This window comes from Carassius auratus, unplaced genomic scaffold (genome assembly GCF_003368295.1).
Source record: "Carassius auratus strain Wakin unplaced genomic scaffold, ASM336829v1 scaf_tig00006454, whole genome shotgun sequence".
Lineage (NCBI taxonomy): Eukaryota > Metazoa > Chordata > Actinopteri > Cypriniformes > Cyprinidae > Carassius > Carassius auratus.
This window is the reverse complement of record NW_020523756.1, coordinates 73,562-87,881: the sequence shown is the minus strand read 5'-3', so window position 1 is coordinate 87,881 and position 14,320 is coordinate 73,562. Positions and strand designations below refer to the sequence as shown.

General features: G+C 33.5%; 1 protein-coding gene across 1 annotated transcript; it reads left to right on the top strand.

Annotated features, from left to right (window-relative positions):
• Positions 1-283: 283 nt before the first annotated feature.
• On the top strand, positions 284-7,944 carry LOC113071184 (clavesin-2-like). Its single transcript, XM_026244559.1, has 3 exons — positions 284-415; positions 670-890; positions 5,122-7,944. Exons 2-3 carry the CDS (start codon positions 676-678, stop codon positions 5,213-5,215), a joined length of 309 nt encoding a protein of 102 aa, XP_026100344.1. The 5' UTR covers positions 284-415; positions 670-675; the 3' UTR covers positions 5,216-7,944.
• Positions 7,945-14,320: the final 6,376 nt, after the last annotated feature.

The following is a 14,320-nucleotide window of genomic DNA, read 5'->3' as shown; positions in this document are numbered from 1 at the left end:
ATATGCTGTTTGTTTCTTGTTTGTTTTGTCTTATGCAGTGACCTGTATATTGCTTGTAAGGTGACCTTGGGTGTTCTGAAAGGCGCCATGAAATAAAATGCATTATTATTATTATTATTATTATTATTATTATTATTATTTACCTGTCTCCTGGATATTCAAATTAAAATACATTTTTTGTTGATCTCCTTCATCTTTGTGCATTTATACCTCACCAGCCCGTAACAATATTAGGTCTGCTAAATATAATAATAATGATGTTTAGTTGTTTACTTATTTATTTATTTTTCTCTATTACCCATAGGATAGCTTTCCAGCAAGGTTTGGAGGCATTCATTTTGTTAACCAACCTTGGTACATCCACGCTTTGTACACAGTCATCCGGCCTTTCCTCAAGGACAAAACAAGAAAAAGGGTGAGAGAATTTTTTTTAATTTTCAGAGTTATTGCTTGTCTGTTTTCATTAATCTCTTTTATTATATAAAATTGTTAACTATTCTGTTTATGTACACATAAAGAACATTGAAATATACAGGCTTTTGATGTTTGATGCAGGAATTTTTGACGCACAGTGCAATGCCATTGAATTTAGTTCAAACCACTGAATGGTAATGAAACTATGAACAAATAACCCAGCGAATAACACATTTTTGTTTGTTTTATATTAAGATTTTCATGCATGGAAACAATCTGAACAGCTTGCACCAGCTAATCTTGCCTGAGATTCTGCCGTCTGAGCTGGGTGGCATGCTGCCTCCTTACGACATGGGCACCTGGGCCAGAACGTTGCTGGACCACGCGTATGATGAGGAGACGGACTACTGCCCTGAGTCCTACACCTTGTCTGTCAAAGACCTGGAGAAAGATCTATCCCCTAAAACTATGAAAAGGTCTGTTACTTGATGATCCAGCTTTTCAGTACAATTGTTTGACGAATGTTTCCCTGTTGACATCTTGATTTAAGTTTTATGCAAGCATAGTGGAATGTTTTAGTATTATTTGTTATCTTTGTATTATTTAAATAGGCCAGCAGTTTTCAACTCCAGTCCTCGCGATGCCCCAAACCATATCCTGTGATGTCCACTTCTTAGGGCACTTAGGGTCAAATAGAACAAAAGTGATAAGAGAAACATATAAAATATGCAGAGCTGGGGGGGTCGAGGACTGAAGTTGAAAAACACTGATATACAGTAATTTATGTTATTATAGTATTTATTAATATTTTAAATTAGATACATATTTTCCATATAATATTTTATTTGATATTTTTATTCGATATTTTCTTTTATTTTCAGTTACGCCAAACAATTTTTAATCATTGTGATTTTAGTTTCAGTTAAAGGAGCATTCCGTAGGTTCTGAAATTTCTAACCGTTACTGACACCATTGGCCGTTAGAGGAACTGCAGCCAGTCTCATGCTCGTTCTCAGTGCGCAGAGGAGCACGCTTTTTGGAGTTTTTTTTTTTACTTCAGGAGTGTCCGTGGGTGTCGGAATTGTGCTGGAGGCTGTTTGCTTCTTTCCATCCGCAGAGTCCATTTGAAAACACTATAGCCGCTGCTTACTATAATGGCTGGCGTGCCGTACGTTTGTAAGCCAAAGTAGACGAGAACGCGCATGACGTCACATTTTGTGAATTTTCCCGCCAATTCGGGCCCGACTCCTCCACACACAGTTGAGCCTACAGGCTGATAGAGGCAACCGTGGTGGACAGTCGAGGTGTCATTCTTTTTTTTACATCATGGTTGGCTCATACATGTACAAATTAAAACTCTATCTCAAAGATTTTTTTAAGTAAAAACCTCCACATAGCTCCTTTAACCATAACCCTAGTGTTCATTAAAACAAGCCCATGAGGTCACCAAACTGCCATATTATGTACTGTATGTTGTTTATTTCTAATGTGTTTGTTGAATGACATAATTTGGTGGCTTGCCATAGAAACAGCATTTGCTTATTCGCAGCCTTCATTCAAATAGAATTATCAAGAGAGTCGCTCTGGATAACCAAAATAAGCTGCTTTGCTAGAGGCATAAAGAAGCTGCAGTGTTTGTTAAAGGAATCACATTTGAGCTGCACACTGTATGTTTCTTCTTGTTTACGGTGCTTAGCAACCGACTCCTTAGTTTTATGCTTAAATGCAGCTCTTCTAAATAAAATAAGCACTTTGGGATGATCTTACTGAATGTGTTTGACCGAGCGACTTGAGCTCATTTCACTGATCAAGACATGGTGAGGTGTCTCGACTTACTGGGTCATGAAATGAGGGAGTATAGCTGCTGCCAGGAGATGCATTAAACGATGCACTGCCTATGCATGGACACCTACGGAGTGTAAAAGAACACGTTACAGAAGTTTTCCTGTGTACAGAGACGTTGGCTACCAAATATAGCCTAGTTTGCAGTGGCTTATTTTGCTCTCGCATTTGAAGAAACTGTTTGGATTCTATCAAAGCGCCTGGGGAGTGAAGTATTTGAAAGAAAGTAGGTCTTAGATGTTCTTCTATTGCTTAGATCAAAGTACTGTTCTTTAAACAGCTTTGGCTACTAAACTAAACCTCCCAGTCTGCACATAACACATAACACTTTGCCGGAATCCTTCACCCTGCATTGTGAATTATTCTCCAGTGTTGTATTATTAAAATAATTCATCTTGTTTTAGATGTGGGAACAGATTGCTGGTGATGATCTATACTGATATTCAATTCTATCTATTCAGTCTCATGGATATACTCACAAACAGGTTATATATTGGGGCTTTGGTTTACAATAGTGAGAAACGATCCCATTAGACTCAATTAATGATTTATTTGACCTGTAATACAATCTACTAAATTTGACTGTAAAAATATACATTTCCTTTAATCACGCATAACCTGTCACAACTAAATTGCTTGTATGCACAGTATATTTTTTTTATAGTTTATTCTATTCTGAAAGGTGAAACAAGTGGACAAGACATTTACCTAGCCTTTTTCATTTTTAAAAAATACCCAATTATTATTATTATTATTATTATTATTATTATTATTATTATTATTATTATTATTATTATTATTATTATTATTATTATTATTATTTTAATAATCAATACATTTTTCATGGTAGCTTTTGTATATTTGTCATATTCATGCATGCAAGATGCATCAGCACTGACATTTCTATTGAATCAAGCAACAGTGTTGTATTTACTGAGTGCTTTAAATTTCCACTCACTAATACTCCCTAAAATGTCATTATGTTTAAATTAGTGTTAGATTATGATTGCTTGAATTTTAAAAGCTAACACCTCCCACATTATTCAAAAGGGTAAATTATTCAGAGCAATTAAAACCACACTTCGTCCTTTTGTCGGATCTGGAAAAATCACTTTTTTTTCCCAACACAGTTTTCTCTTGTGTTTGCATTGGGTTGCACTCAAATAGCATGGATTTTTGCTCTGACATTAGTGCAACAGCTTTTTTTGAGTCATTCTGTGATTTTATTTATTTATTTATTTTTTTTTAAAGGTGTAGATCATTATCCTCAAGAAACATCTTGCGTTTCATCTCAGATATTTTTTGCTGTTTGCTGAGTCTAGGTTTGTCACAGAAACAGGTAGGATTTCTCAAAACACCCATTCAGTGATGGGTGTCAGGTAGTTTTTTCATGCATTGTACTGAAAAAAACAAAAACATATCTTACTTCAACTTTAATTTGTTCCTTTGGGGTCTTACTGTACATCTTAAAATGCAAATTATAACAGTTATAGTAACAGTTATATTTTCAGTCAGCATCAAATTTGAAATGTTTTACTTCTTAAATAATATTTATTCTTCAGAAATACTGTATATCTATATCCATCTCTCTCTCTCTCTCTCTCTCTCTCTCTATATATATATAATCAGTAACAACTGGATGGCTTTGTATGTGGCGCTAACATATCTTAGCCCACTTTTTACAATCCAGTCAAATTCCAGAGTCACCTTGTCCTACATTAATTCCTTCTGAATATTCAGTACATCATATACATCACATTACTGAAGTTAAATGCAGTGCAAAGTGAATTTCTTTTGTCAAATCTAGCAGTTGCTTGATAAGAAACATCTGTTTTTGTTATATTTTCATGATTACAATCACGGTTCATACATTAATGCGTCAGTCAGAGGAAAGTGCCCCAGATCTGCACATGATGAACGACAGCACACTGTCCTCAAGGCTTCTAATGCCTCTACGAGAGGGCTAAATCAAAAGTAGGCCAATACAGTGCACTAAGATGATGTTCCATTACACATCCTTCATTTTAAATGATTGTGACATGCACAATGCATCATTAATTTGAGTGTGCAGCGCTCTGTTAATGTACCTAAATGTTTCATTGCGGTCCAAATGTCTTGGGTTATTTTTTTATATTTCATGTCATATTATATGATCAGGTATTAAGTATTATCAAGCATTATAGGGTGGAAATGGGTTTATTTTTACCCTATAGGGTTCATTTCATTCAGATTTAAAATGCACTGACTTTCAGGACATCAAAGATGTAGATGAGTTTGTTTCTTTACCAGAACAGATTTGGAGTAATTTAGCATTACATCATTTGCTTCACGATATGTTTATTGACTGGGGTCATGTGGATTAATTGGGAATTTTTGCAATGCTTTTTAACAGCTGTTTGGCCTCTCATTCTGCTGGCACCCATTCTTTGCAGGGGATCCATGGGGTAGCAAGTGATGCAACACAACATTTCTCCAAATCTGTTCAAATTAAGAAACAAACTCCAAATTAAAATTTTTGGTTGAACTATTTCCTGATTTGAAGTTTTTGCAAATTATGATGTTCTTATTTAATTAGTGGCCTGAACATTTTATTAATAATAATTTAAAGAATGTATTAAATAATAATCTTATATATATATATATATATATATATATATATATATATATATATATATATATATATATATATATATATATATATATATATATATATATATATATATATATACATCTTCCTCTGTTGTCAACTTTTCTTGTTTATTTTCATATTTAAATTAAGGTTACATTTTTTATCCTAGCTTTTTAATGCGTTCTCAGGATTTTTCATTTCTTAGCGGTTTATTCATATTTTGTTTATACCCACAGGTCCCAGTCCGTGGTGGAACCAGGTGTCCTGAAACGACCAGAGAAAGTGAAAAACGAAGAAGAAAACATGCAGCCACTGCTTTCTCTGGACTAAAGGCTTTTAATTCCCCAGGCAACGAGGAAACGCCAAGCCCCGTACACTGGGGAGGAGCGCACCTTGTTCCTATAACACAAAGGGGGAAAAAGTATAAAGAAAGGAAATGTTAAAGAGCAAAAGAACACACAAACAGCCTCCAGGAACAATACAGAGAGCTGCCAGTTTAAATGATATTTTTGAAGCAAAGAGCTGACGGCGGGACTTCCGTATGTGATTGTCAAGTGCCAATTCAAATCTGTAAATACACTTCAGTTCTAGACGTGAGATTGAGGGAGTAATTGTGACATGAACCTGTAAAGACTGCTGTGAATATCCTGTGTGTGCTTCTTGTGATTGGTTATTAAGTAGAACACGGTACAGTAGGATGGGTAATCATGCTTATAAAGATTCACAAGCTTTGGGGTAACCTACATTTATAATCCCCAAATCAGGTTTCACAGCGAATACCCCTTTACAAAGAAAAGATTTTTCTAATGAGCATTTGCTAATATTATTTTAACACATGCTTTTCGGTTTAGTATTCTTACAGTATATCCCAGAGGGGTCGAATCACATTTAGTAGACTTCAGCTGATTCTTCACTGATGGCCTTTTTGTTTACACTCTGTCGTAGATCTGTGGAATATCGCTTTATTTCATAACCATTTCCACATTAGACTAAGTTGGTTTCCAAGGCATTTGTATTCAAACAACAAAATACCGTCTTTGCCATCTTTCCAACTTCAGAGTCATTTTTGCTAAAGTAAAAGGAATAGTTCACCCAAAAATAAGTATTCTCTGTTTATTTACTCACATATTTTAGTATCACCGTTGTAGTTTCTATTAATGTTTTTATTATTTTTATTAACTTAATGAATATTTAAAACTCTATATGTTGACATATATATACTTGCTGCCCATATGTTGATATTTTCCCATGAAAACACAAAAGGAGAGTTTTGAGGAGTTTGGAACAACACGATGGTGAGTAAATAAAGATTTTTTGGTTGCACTATTCACTGTTACTCAAACACAGAGGATTCCACAGAACCATAAATAAGGTGTTGTACAGTGACACATGCTAGTGCATGCTTCCACATGCTTATCTTGGTCAGCTAATGGTTTAGATTGTGTGAAAATAGTTTACTCTAAATTACTCAGCTGTTTTATGGCATGCTGTGTTGTCATTCGTTTTTGGCAATAGGTTTTTACAGCGGTTAAGTTTTAAGCCCAAACGAGTGAATTTAACGCACAGATAATTTCACCATTTGATACTTTGTGAGTGTGTGTAAGGAACAAGGGCAATATACACTACATTTAAAATACATACAAATCTTCCAGGCTTTAGTTTTTTGCTGATATTTTTTTTTTCCATGGGAGCAAAAATCCTCATTGATTTTGAGCAAATGGTACTTCAAAAAAAGAAAAAAATCTATATAAATATGTAATCAAAGCCTCTAGCTTGCCTAAACAGTCAAATTTAGGAATACTGTGGTCTTTCATCTTTCTATTTTGTGTATGTAACATTCTGTGGGAACAGGTTTGTACAGTGGCTCAGTTTGGTCCTGTTTTTATTTTCTTATTCTCATATAAATCAATAGCTACACATACATTGTTGTACACTTGCATATATGATGAAACATACAATATGGATGCATTGATAGCATCTAATGTATTTAACATTGACACAGATTAAGGAATCAATAGATTACATACAGTACAATCAGCCACTAATTTTATGAATCTCCAAAGTTGTTAGTTATATATAAGATGCTGTTAATACATTACTTGTACACATTTCAGTGTTTATGCAAACATCCCTTAGAATGTTTTCCCCATCCTTGGCTTTTGAACACTAAGACTTTGCAATTTACATCAAGCAGATTAACAGTCCAGATTATGACTTTTTATATTTTGCTGATATAGTTTGTGTTAAGCAAGGTGATATCCGTTTTTTATTTGCCAAAACTAAAGTCTGCCCACTCTGATGACTCATTGGGCTTCTAAAATCTTAAGGAGCGAAAATTGTTTCTAAAACCTTGCTTTACTATCCTGAACAGAACCGGGGGGAGCAAAAAATGTAAAAGTTTTGAATCAGAATGTATTTCCCAGAGAGTAATGTCACTACTTTGGGTTAAGAGAATGGTGTTCTAATCAGTATAGTCATTATTACACTTCCTGTGTCACGTTCAGATATTTTGAGCAGGAAGGCCTCAAATGATGGTGTAAATTGTTTCAGCATATATTTAGCATATATTTTAGTGTTAATGCCATAATCAGTATTTTAATACACCTTGAATTTATTTGTATTCCTGTATATGTTTTGTTCATTCTGCATTATGAACAGCCTTGTTTGTATTTTAGGCAATCGGAATGTTGACCAAATTGTTTCCATTTTTCTAGCCTTGCTTTCTATGGATATGTACATGTATTGCCATTATGACCAAAGCAACCCTGGGTCAAAGAAACCTACGATTATCCCCTGCTTTTCTAAATACTACAGAAACAATATTTCTTTGATTGTTGGCTTATCTTTTCCTTGTCACTTTGATTGTATAATAAGGTGTTAGTGCTGAGAAGCCCATGCAGTATAGAGGTATTATCATGCAGAACAATATGGTTTAAAAGAACATGTTGAATGGAAGTAAATATGTGTATATGTCCTTTCAAAATGCTGAGATAAATTATGTAACTGAAACTAAACTGCGAAAGGAAAAAAAGCAGCCAATAAATATTCATATGCATAGTTTAAACCTATGAATCAATTTTTCTTTGAACTCAGCTCTTAATTTTGCTTTGTTTTTAACAGGTTACATCTAGTAAGGTGAATGGCTTCTGTTTCTTTCCCAAGCTCTCCCACAAACATATGTCCATGTACTGTAAGTTTGGTACTAAAATTCCACAAAAAGAAATAAATATAAAAATATGTAAAAAAAAAAAATAATAATAATAATAATAATAATAGGGCATTGCTTTAGGGCATCAACAAATGCATGTGTACAGTTATGACAGCGGTATATTTCCAACAGTGAATTCCACTCATTTAACTGTAGGGGCGTCAAAGTCCCAAAAATGAAATAAACTACATACTGTACAGCTGCTTTAAATCATTTTAAAATATAGTTATAGATTATTATATTTTAAATTGTAATAATATTTCACATTATTAGCCTTCCATTTTACTGTATTATTCAAACTGCAGTCCATCTTATAACAAATATTTTTGTTGTTGTTGTTTTTGTCATTTATCAGGATAAAGTTGCTTAGAAATCACTTTCCATTAGCTTAGAAAAGTCATATATCCAGCTGAATGTTTTAGGTGTCATAACCACTCATATAACACATAAAGGTGTTAGGAGATTAGGAAATGATACACTCCATAAAGCCTTTTTTAGATTATGTCCGCAGCCAATAAGTTAAACACTCTGAAGGGACCGTTTGTTTGCTGAGAGTGCACAAAACCGGTGCCAAATTCTTCTGGTTGTCCTTATCTCATTCTTTGCCGCCCACTCTGAGTGTCTGCTGAGTCTGCTTTGGACACAGCCTGGGCCCTCGTGTACAAACACTACACAAAACCACTGGCCTCCTGCATTATTTAGTGAGGGTGTCATCATTGCACCTCACACCACCTTGAGTGTGCAATCAGGCTGCAGCTCTCTGATGGAGATGCACATGAAATACACTGCAGTGTAGTGTCTAATTAAAAAGCATTCGTCATATTTAAGACCATGCCGTATGTCTGCTGACCATAATGGTGCTTCCTGTCATTCTCTGCATGCATTGCCTTTTTATTGCCACATAGTCGCAAGGAGTCGCTACTTAGTAAGGATGTACAGACCTATTTATCTTCAGGGCTTTTATTGTCTACCGAGACCATGGGATGCCAGTGCTAATATGAGATTCACAGTCAGACTGTCTTCTTGAGACAGCAGTTCCCATATTGGAGAGTTTGGCCTTGTCTAAACCGGGCTGTTTTAAATGGAGATGAAGCACTGATCCTGCCCCGAGGAACCTTCTCTGCTGATGATAGTGGAAGACTGCTTGCTTTTATGAGCAGCAGGGTGTTTGTGAATCTTGGATGTTCATGCAATACAATCATTATGAAAGACACCACTTACGAAAGGAAAATATATTTACCAATATATTTCTTAAAATATACTGTGATATATTGTAATATATTATTTTCCCTTTTTATTTTCTAATATTTTATATATTTGAATACATTTAATAATATATTAATGATACATATATTATATAATATATTGCAAAATATACAAATGATTGCCGCTTTCAATATATTGCAACATAAATATATATAAGAATATATGCCTAATATATTATATACATGATATTTTCCAATATACTGCAATATATTTTTGTTTCATAAGGGACACTAACTGAACATGAAATGTTGCAATGAGACTTTATTCATGTGTGTTAAAATACTTTCTTCAAGACAAGAGACAAGATGAGGATTAATTTTTGATTGAACACACATGCACAAATGCTGTCTGTCTGTCAGGGAAGCTGCTTTCTCTTTTCCACACACTAAAAGTGATTGCCAATATTAGGACCAAAACAAAGTATTTCACTTGACTATTAGGCTGTGACTATTAGGTTCAGTCAATTTAAACAGAAAAGCCAATTACCTTAAGGTTGTGGAAGTTGTTTTTGAATAGAAAAACAAAACAATTCACCATTAGAATTATTTTATTACTTTAAAATTATAAATGTTTCCAAAAGGGGTGCAAATAAAGAGGTCTTCCTTCATAACAACAATGATTATGTTATGTTGTATTTTTATTTACCAATATTACCTTTTTACTCTATTTCTGATTTATTATTATTATTATATATATTTATGATTATTTGAAGGAAGATTTGCAAACATATACTTAAGAGTATATGTACTATAATTGTCACTCTGTCACTCTATGCTCTGGTTTTCCATATAGTAAAAAAAAAAAAGTCCCACCCCTTTCTGAATTATTTATATAGAGGTGCTCAGGATAGAACACATTGCAATCAAGTAGTTATCTGGCTGACCCAGATATCTTCACTCATCAGCTGATGTGACCTGCTTGAGCCACACTACTTATCCAGACTGAGGCCTAGAATCCAGAACCTTGGCTTAGATTCTGAATTTTTTATAGCCAGGCTGCCATAGAGAATTTGGCTTAAAATAGTGGACCCGTTTTATGTTGCTCTTAACAGATGAGGGTTTAAAGAGGGCAGGCTAGAGGGAATTACAGCAGCAAAGTCAGAATTTATTCACCAGCTTCTCCTGAGCAGATTAGATTCAGTTAAAAATATGAATGGCCCTACTAATGGTGTCCAGACAGTGGCCATGTAATCTCATAAGAAACCAGAGAAAGTTCACAATTGTTAGTCCAGGATGTTTATTAACAGCTGTGTTAAGTGCATATAGCTTAAAATATAGTTAAAAGTTAATAAGAACACAGAGCAAAAAAGGTTTCAACTGCTACTGTGAAGAAAAAAAAAAGATATTTAGAATACTAGATTTGCTAAATACAGGGGAAGAGTCTTAATTCTGAATAACATACTAGCATACTACTCTATCTCTGCAATGCATGTAGCATGTATGTTAGTATGTTATTCTGAAACCAGCCCATGTTATGGAAGGGTTGACTGAAAGTATAGCTACTGTACTTGGAGCTTATTAATATGTGAAAAAAAGTTTTTAAATGAATATCCTGTGTTGTACTCTTTCCTCTGTAGTTTTGATAGCTGGGTTTCAGTCTTGCAAAGTAAGGTACTTTTTACATTTTTTTAAGACCAAAAAATCAGGATCACATCAGCTAGCTTTGGTCATAGTAGCAGCATGCTAGGAAAACACAGTTTATACCAAACTTTAGAAAAAAAGAACACTAAATACACTCTGAAAAGTATTTGCATTTGAGCTAATGTGTAGCGAGTAAACTAACCATTTAGTTTCCATTTTTTTGCTGACTAAACACATCTTCACAACAGTTTTTTTTAATATATTTAAGATATATTGATATTTCTGTTGTACGTGGAAAACTGAAAATACATTAAATTGTCAAAAACAACATTTAGAAAAACAGGATATCACTTGCTTCTAATATTCTGTAATGGTTCATTTGTGCTCTTATATTTTCTGTGAGCAATAAGTAAGGTTCTAGAGCCAGAAATGTAACAAATTATCACTGTATATATATATATATATATATATATATATATATATATATATATATATATATATATATATATATATATATGTGTGTATGTATATATATATATATGAAGAGTTCAGATGCAAAAGCCTCTAAATGCCATCTGAAATTTTCATAAAAAATTAGGACTTTTATCAGGCTCCTATATTTATGGTCAGTTATTTCACTATTATAGCCTGGACAAGGACCTGTACATTGCCATTAAAGTAAAATGACTCAACCTAAGCATAGGAGCTTGATAAAAATCCTAATTTTAGATGAAAATTTCAGATGGCATTTAGAGGCTTTTGCATCTGAACTCTTCATATATATATATATATATATATATATATATATATATATATGTGTGTGTATATATATATATATATATATATATATATATATATATATATATATATATATATATATATATATATATATATATATATATATATATATATATATATATATATTCTTTTCCTAGAGTTCATGCTCAACATAGAAAATACTCTGATATTTAATTCATAACAAAACTTTAGTAGACTGAATTGCACAGACCGCTTCTTTTATTTATAATTGCTTTCACATATTTGGCTTGACACATATTTATGCAAAAACAAAAATTCACCCAAATGAATAAAAAAAAAACAATTATGTCACAGACAATTTGCACAAAGTAATTACTTTATCAGACTTTTGCCCACTCCAAGATAAAATCTAGCATGATGTGAATGAAAGATAAAAGCAACAATGGTTTAGTCACAAATTTTCTTTTGTTCCACTGACAGATCTTATTCAACATTCATAAGAACATGACAGTTTCACATATTTAAAACTGTGAATTAGGTCTTTGTGATGTGATGATAAATGATGGCACAATCTGACATAAAACTGCTAAATCAAACCAAAAAATCCCATTTATCTACTTTATGAAGGAAAACTAATCTATCCTTTCATAAGATAAACACACAGCAAGCCTTAACAAGGGTGACAAGTTTTAGGTATCCATCCTCATGTCATGTCATCAGTGCAAGATTAATGAAGGAAAGACAATTTAGCAGCCTCGATTGAAATACAACCTAGCAAGCTATTTAGCACCTCAGAAACGGACATTGTCACTGTTTAAATAAATAGGAGCAACAACTATCACCTCTTAAAGTTCTGAAAGCCCTAAAAATGAATGTATACATCTATAGTACGCAAAGTCATCTAAGAATCAACAGCTGAGGTTCCATCTCGTAAACATTGCGTTCTTACTGTAAACTGTCTCTTATTTACAGTAAGACAGTGATTTTTCCCCAAATCAGACAACAATTACATCTATCTTGTGCATTTTTCAGACAGTGTCATTGATATTTGTATTGTTCATTCATATATAAATTTTAGGAATATCCAGTTCAGTTGACATCCTCTCGGCTCTACATATGTAGTAACTTCAAAGTGAGATTTTTTCTCTGGCCTACTTCTCTGTTCAAAGTCAGACAGCTACATCTACCTTTCTCAATATGTCCTGATTAAAGAGAAACAGCCTTCTGCTGCAGTTATTGCATAGAGTAGAAACATTATGCAGTCTTACGACCATATGCAGCCCATATGCACAGCAGCACTCAAGATGCGTCCGGCTGTTCACTCTTGTTCTTGTCATTTTGATTTTTTTCCACTGCAGTGGATGATGAGAATATATTCAAGGACATATTTAGGTTGTTCCAATCCTTAAGTTACTGAAAATAAAGATCATACGCCAGTGTGTTCTTGAATAAGACAATGTTTTTTCCTGGTTGAAACTCTCATACCCACAATATTTGCACTCAACAGTGCAATATGTTACAGGAACAAGAATTGACAGTGATCTTAGATCATCATCTAGAAAATCACTGTTGGTCGAAGCAAAGTCAAATGTTATACACATATATCTCTTTTATTATACTACTATATTTTACAATAAAATACTGTCTGATGACTGTCTAGGTCAGGAGTCTTCAACAGTGGGACTGCAAGAGGTCTGCCCATTTCTGTTAATGACAATAATTGTTTTGTCAAATATTAAGTAATTAATATTATTATATTGCATTGCCATCATATTTGCTGAATGAAATCCAGTATTTGTTTCTTAAAAATAGTGCAACAATATTTGACACATAATTCTCACAAAATATGTTGAATATAGTAGCATATTTTCTTTCAACAACCATTTCTAAGGCATAGAAGTGCTGAAGTCTTGTAATAAACTTAAAAAAAAAAACTGCCACAAAGACATGGTTGTAGCTATTTATTCAAAGATATGCCAGTTTTCATATGTATGAATGATTCTGAAGACTATTTTATGCCTAATCCTGACATCAAGATTAGAATTATGGCCAGTGATGGAAAACAAATGCAAACATGACCAGATGTTAGCATCTCTTGGTGTTTTATCTATGGCAACTATGGCATGGTGGACAAAGACTGTAAACACTGTATTTACTGTATACTTTAATTTTATACAAGTAGCACAGTTGCTTTGGGTTTTATCTGTACATGAAAAGTTAGATTTTATGTATTCATACACAATTCAATTTGCTACCATAAATCTAATAACTTTCAATAAGGGTTTTCAATTAACTAAAGAGATAATAGAAAAGTCTCAGTCAAGTAATATGCAAGCCTTTCATTATTTAGAAGCTGTAGGCTTTTGTGTGCTTTCATTTCTTAATGTCTCTTTCGATTCTGTAAGCATGCAAGCTCTTTTCATTGGTTAAGATAGAAATCGGATTCGGTCCAAATGGCGTCCTCCTGTTTTCTAATGGTCATGCATACAAATGCAGAGAGACCGCAGACCCTGGTAGAACCCAGACGCTCTACACATAATCTCATTACCAGTGAGTCAAAGGAAATGGCCTGGGCTAAAAGATAAGGCCTTTAGTGAATGTGTGCTGTTTGACTTCTTTCCG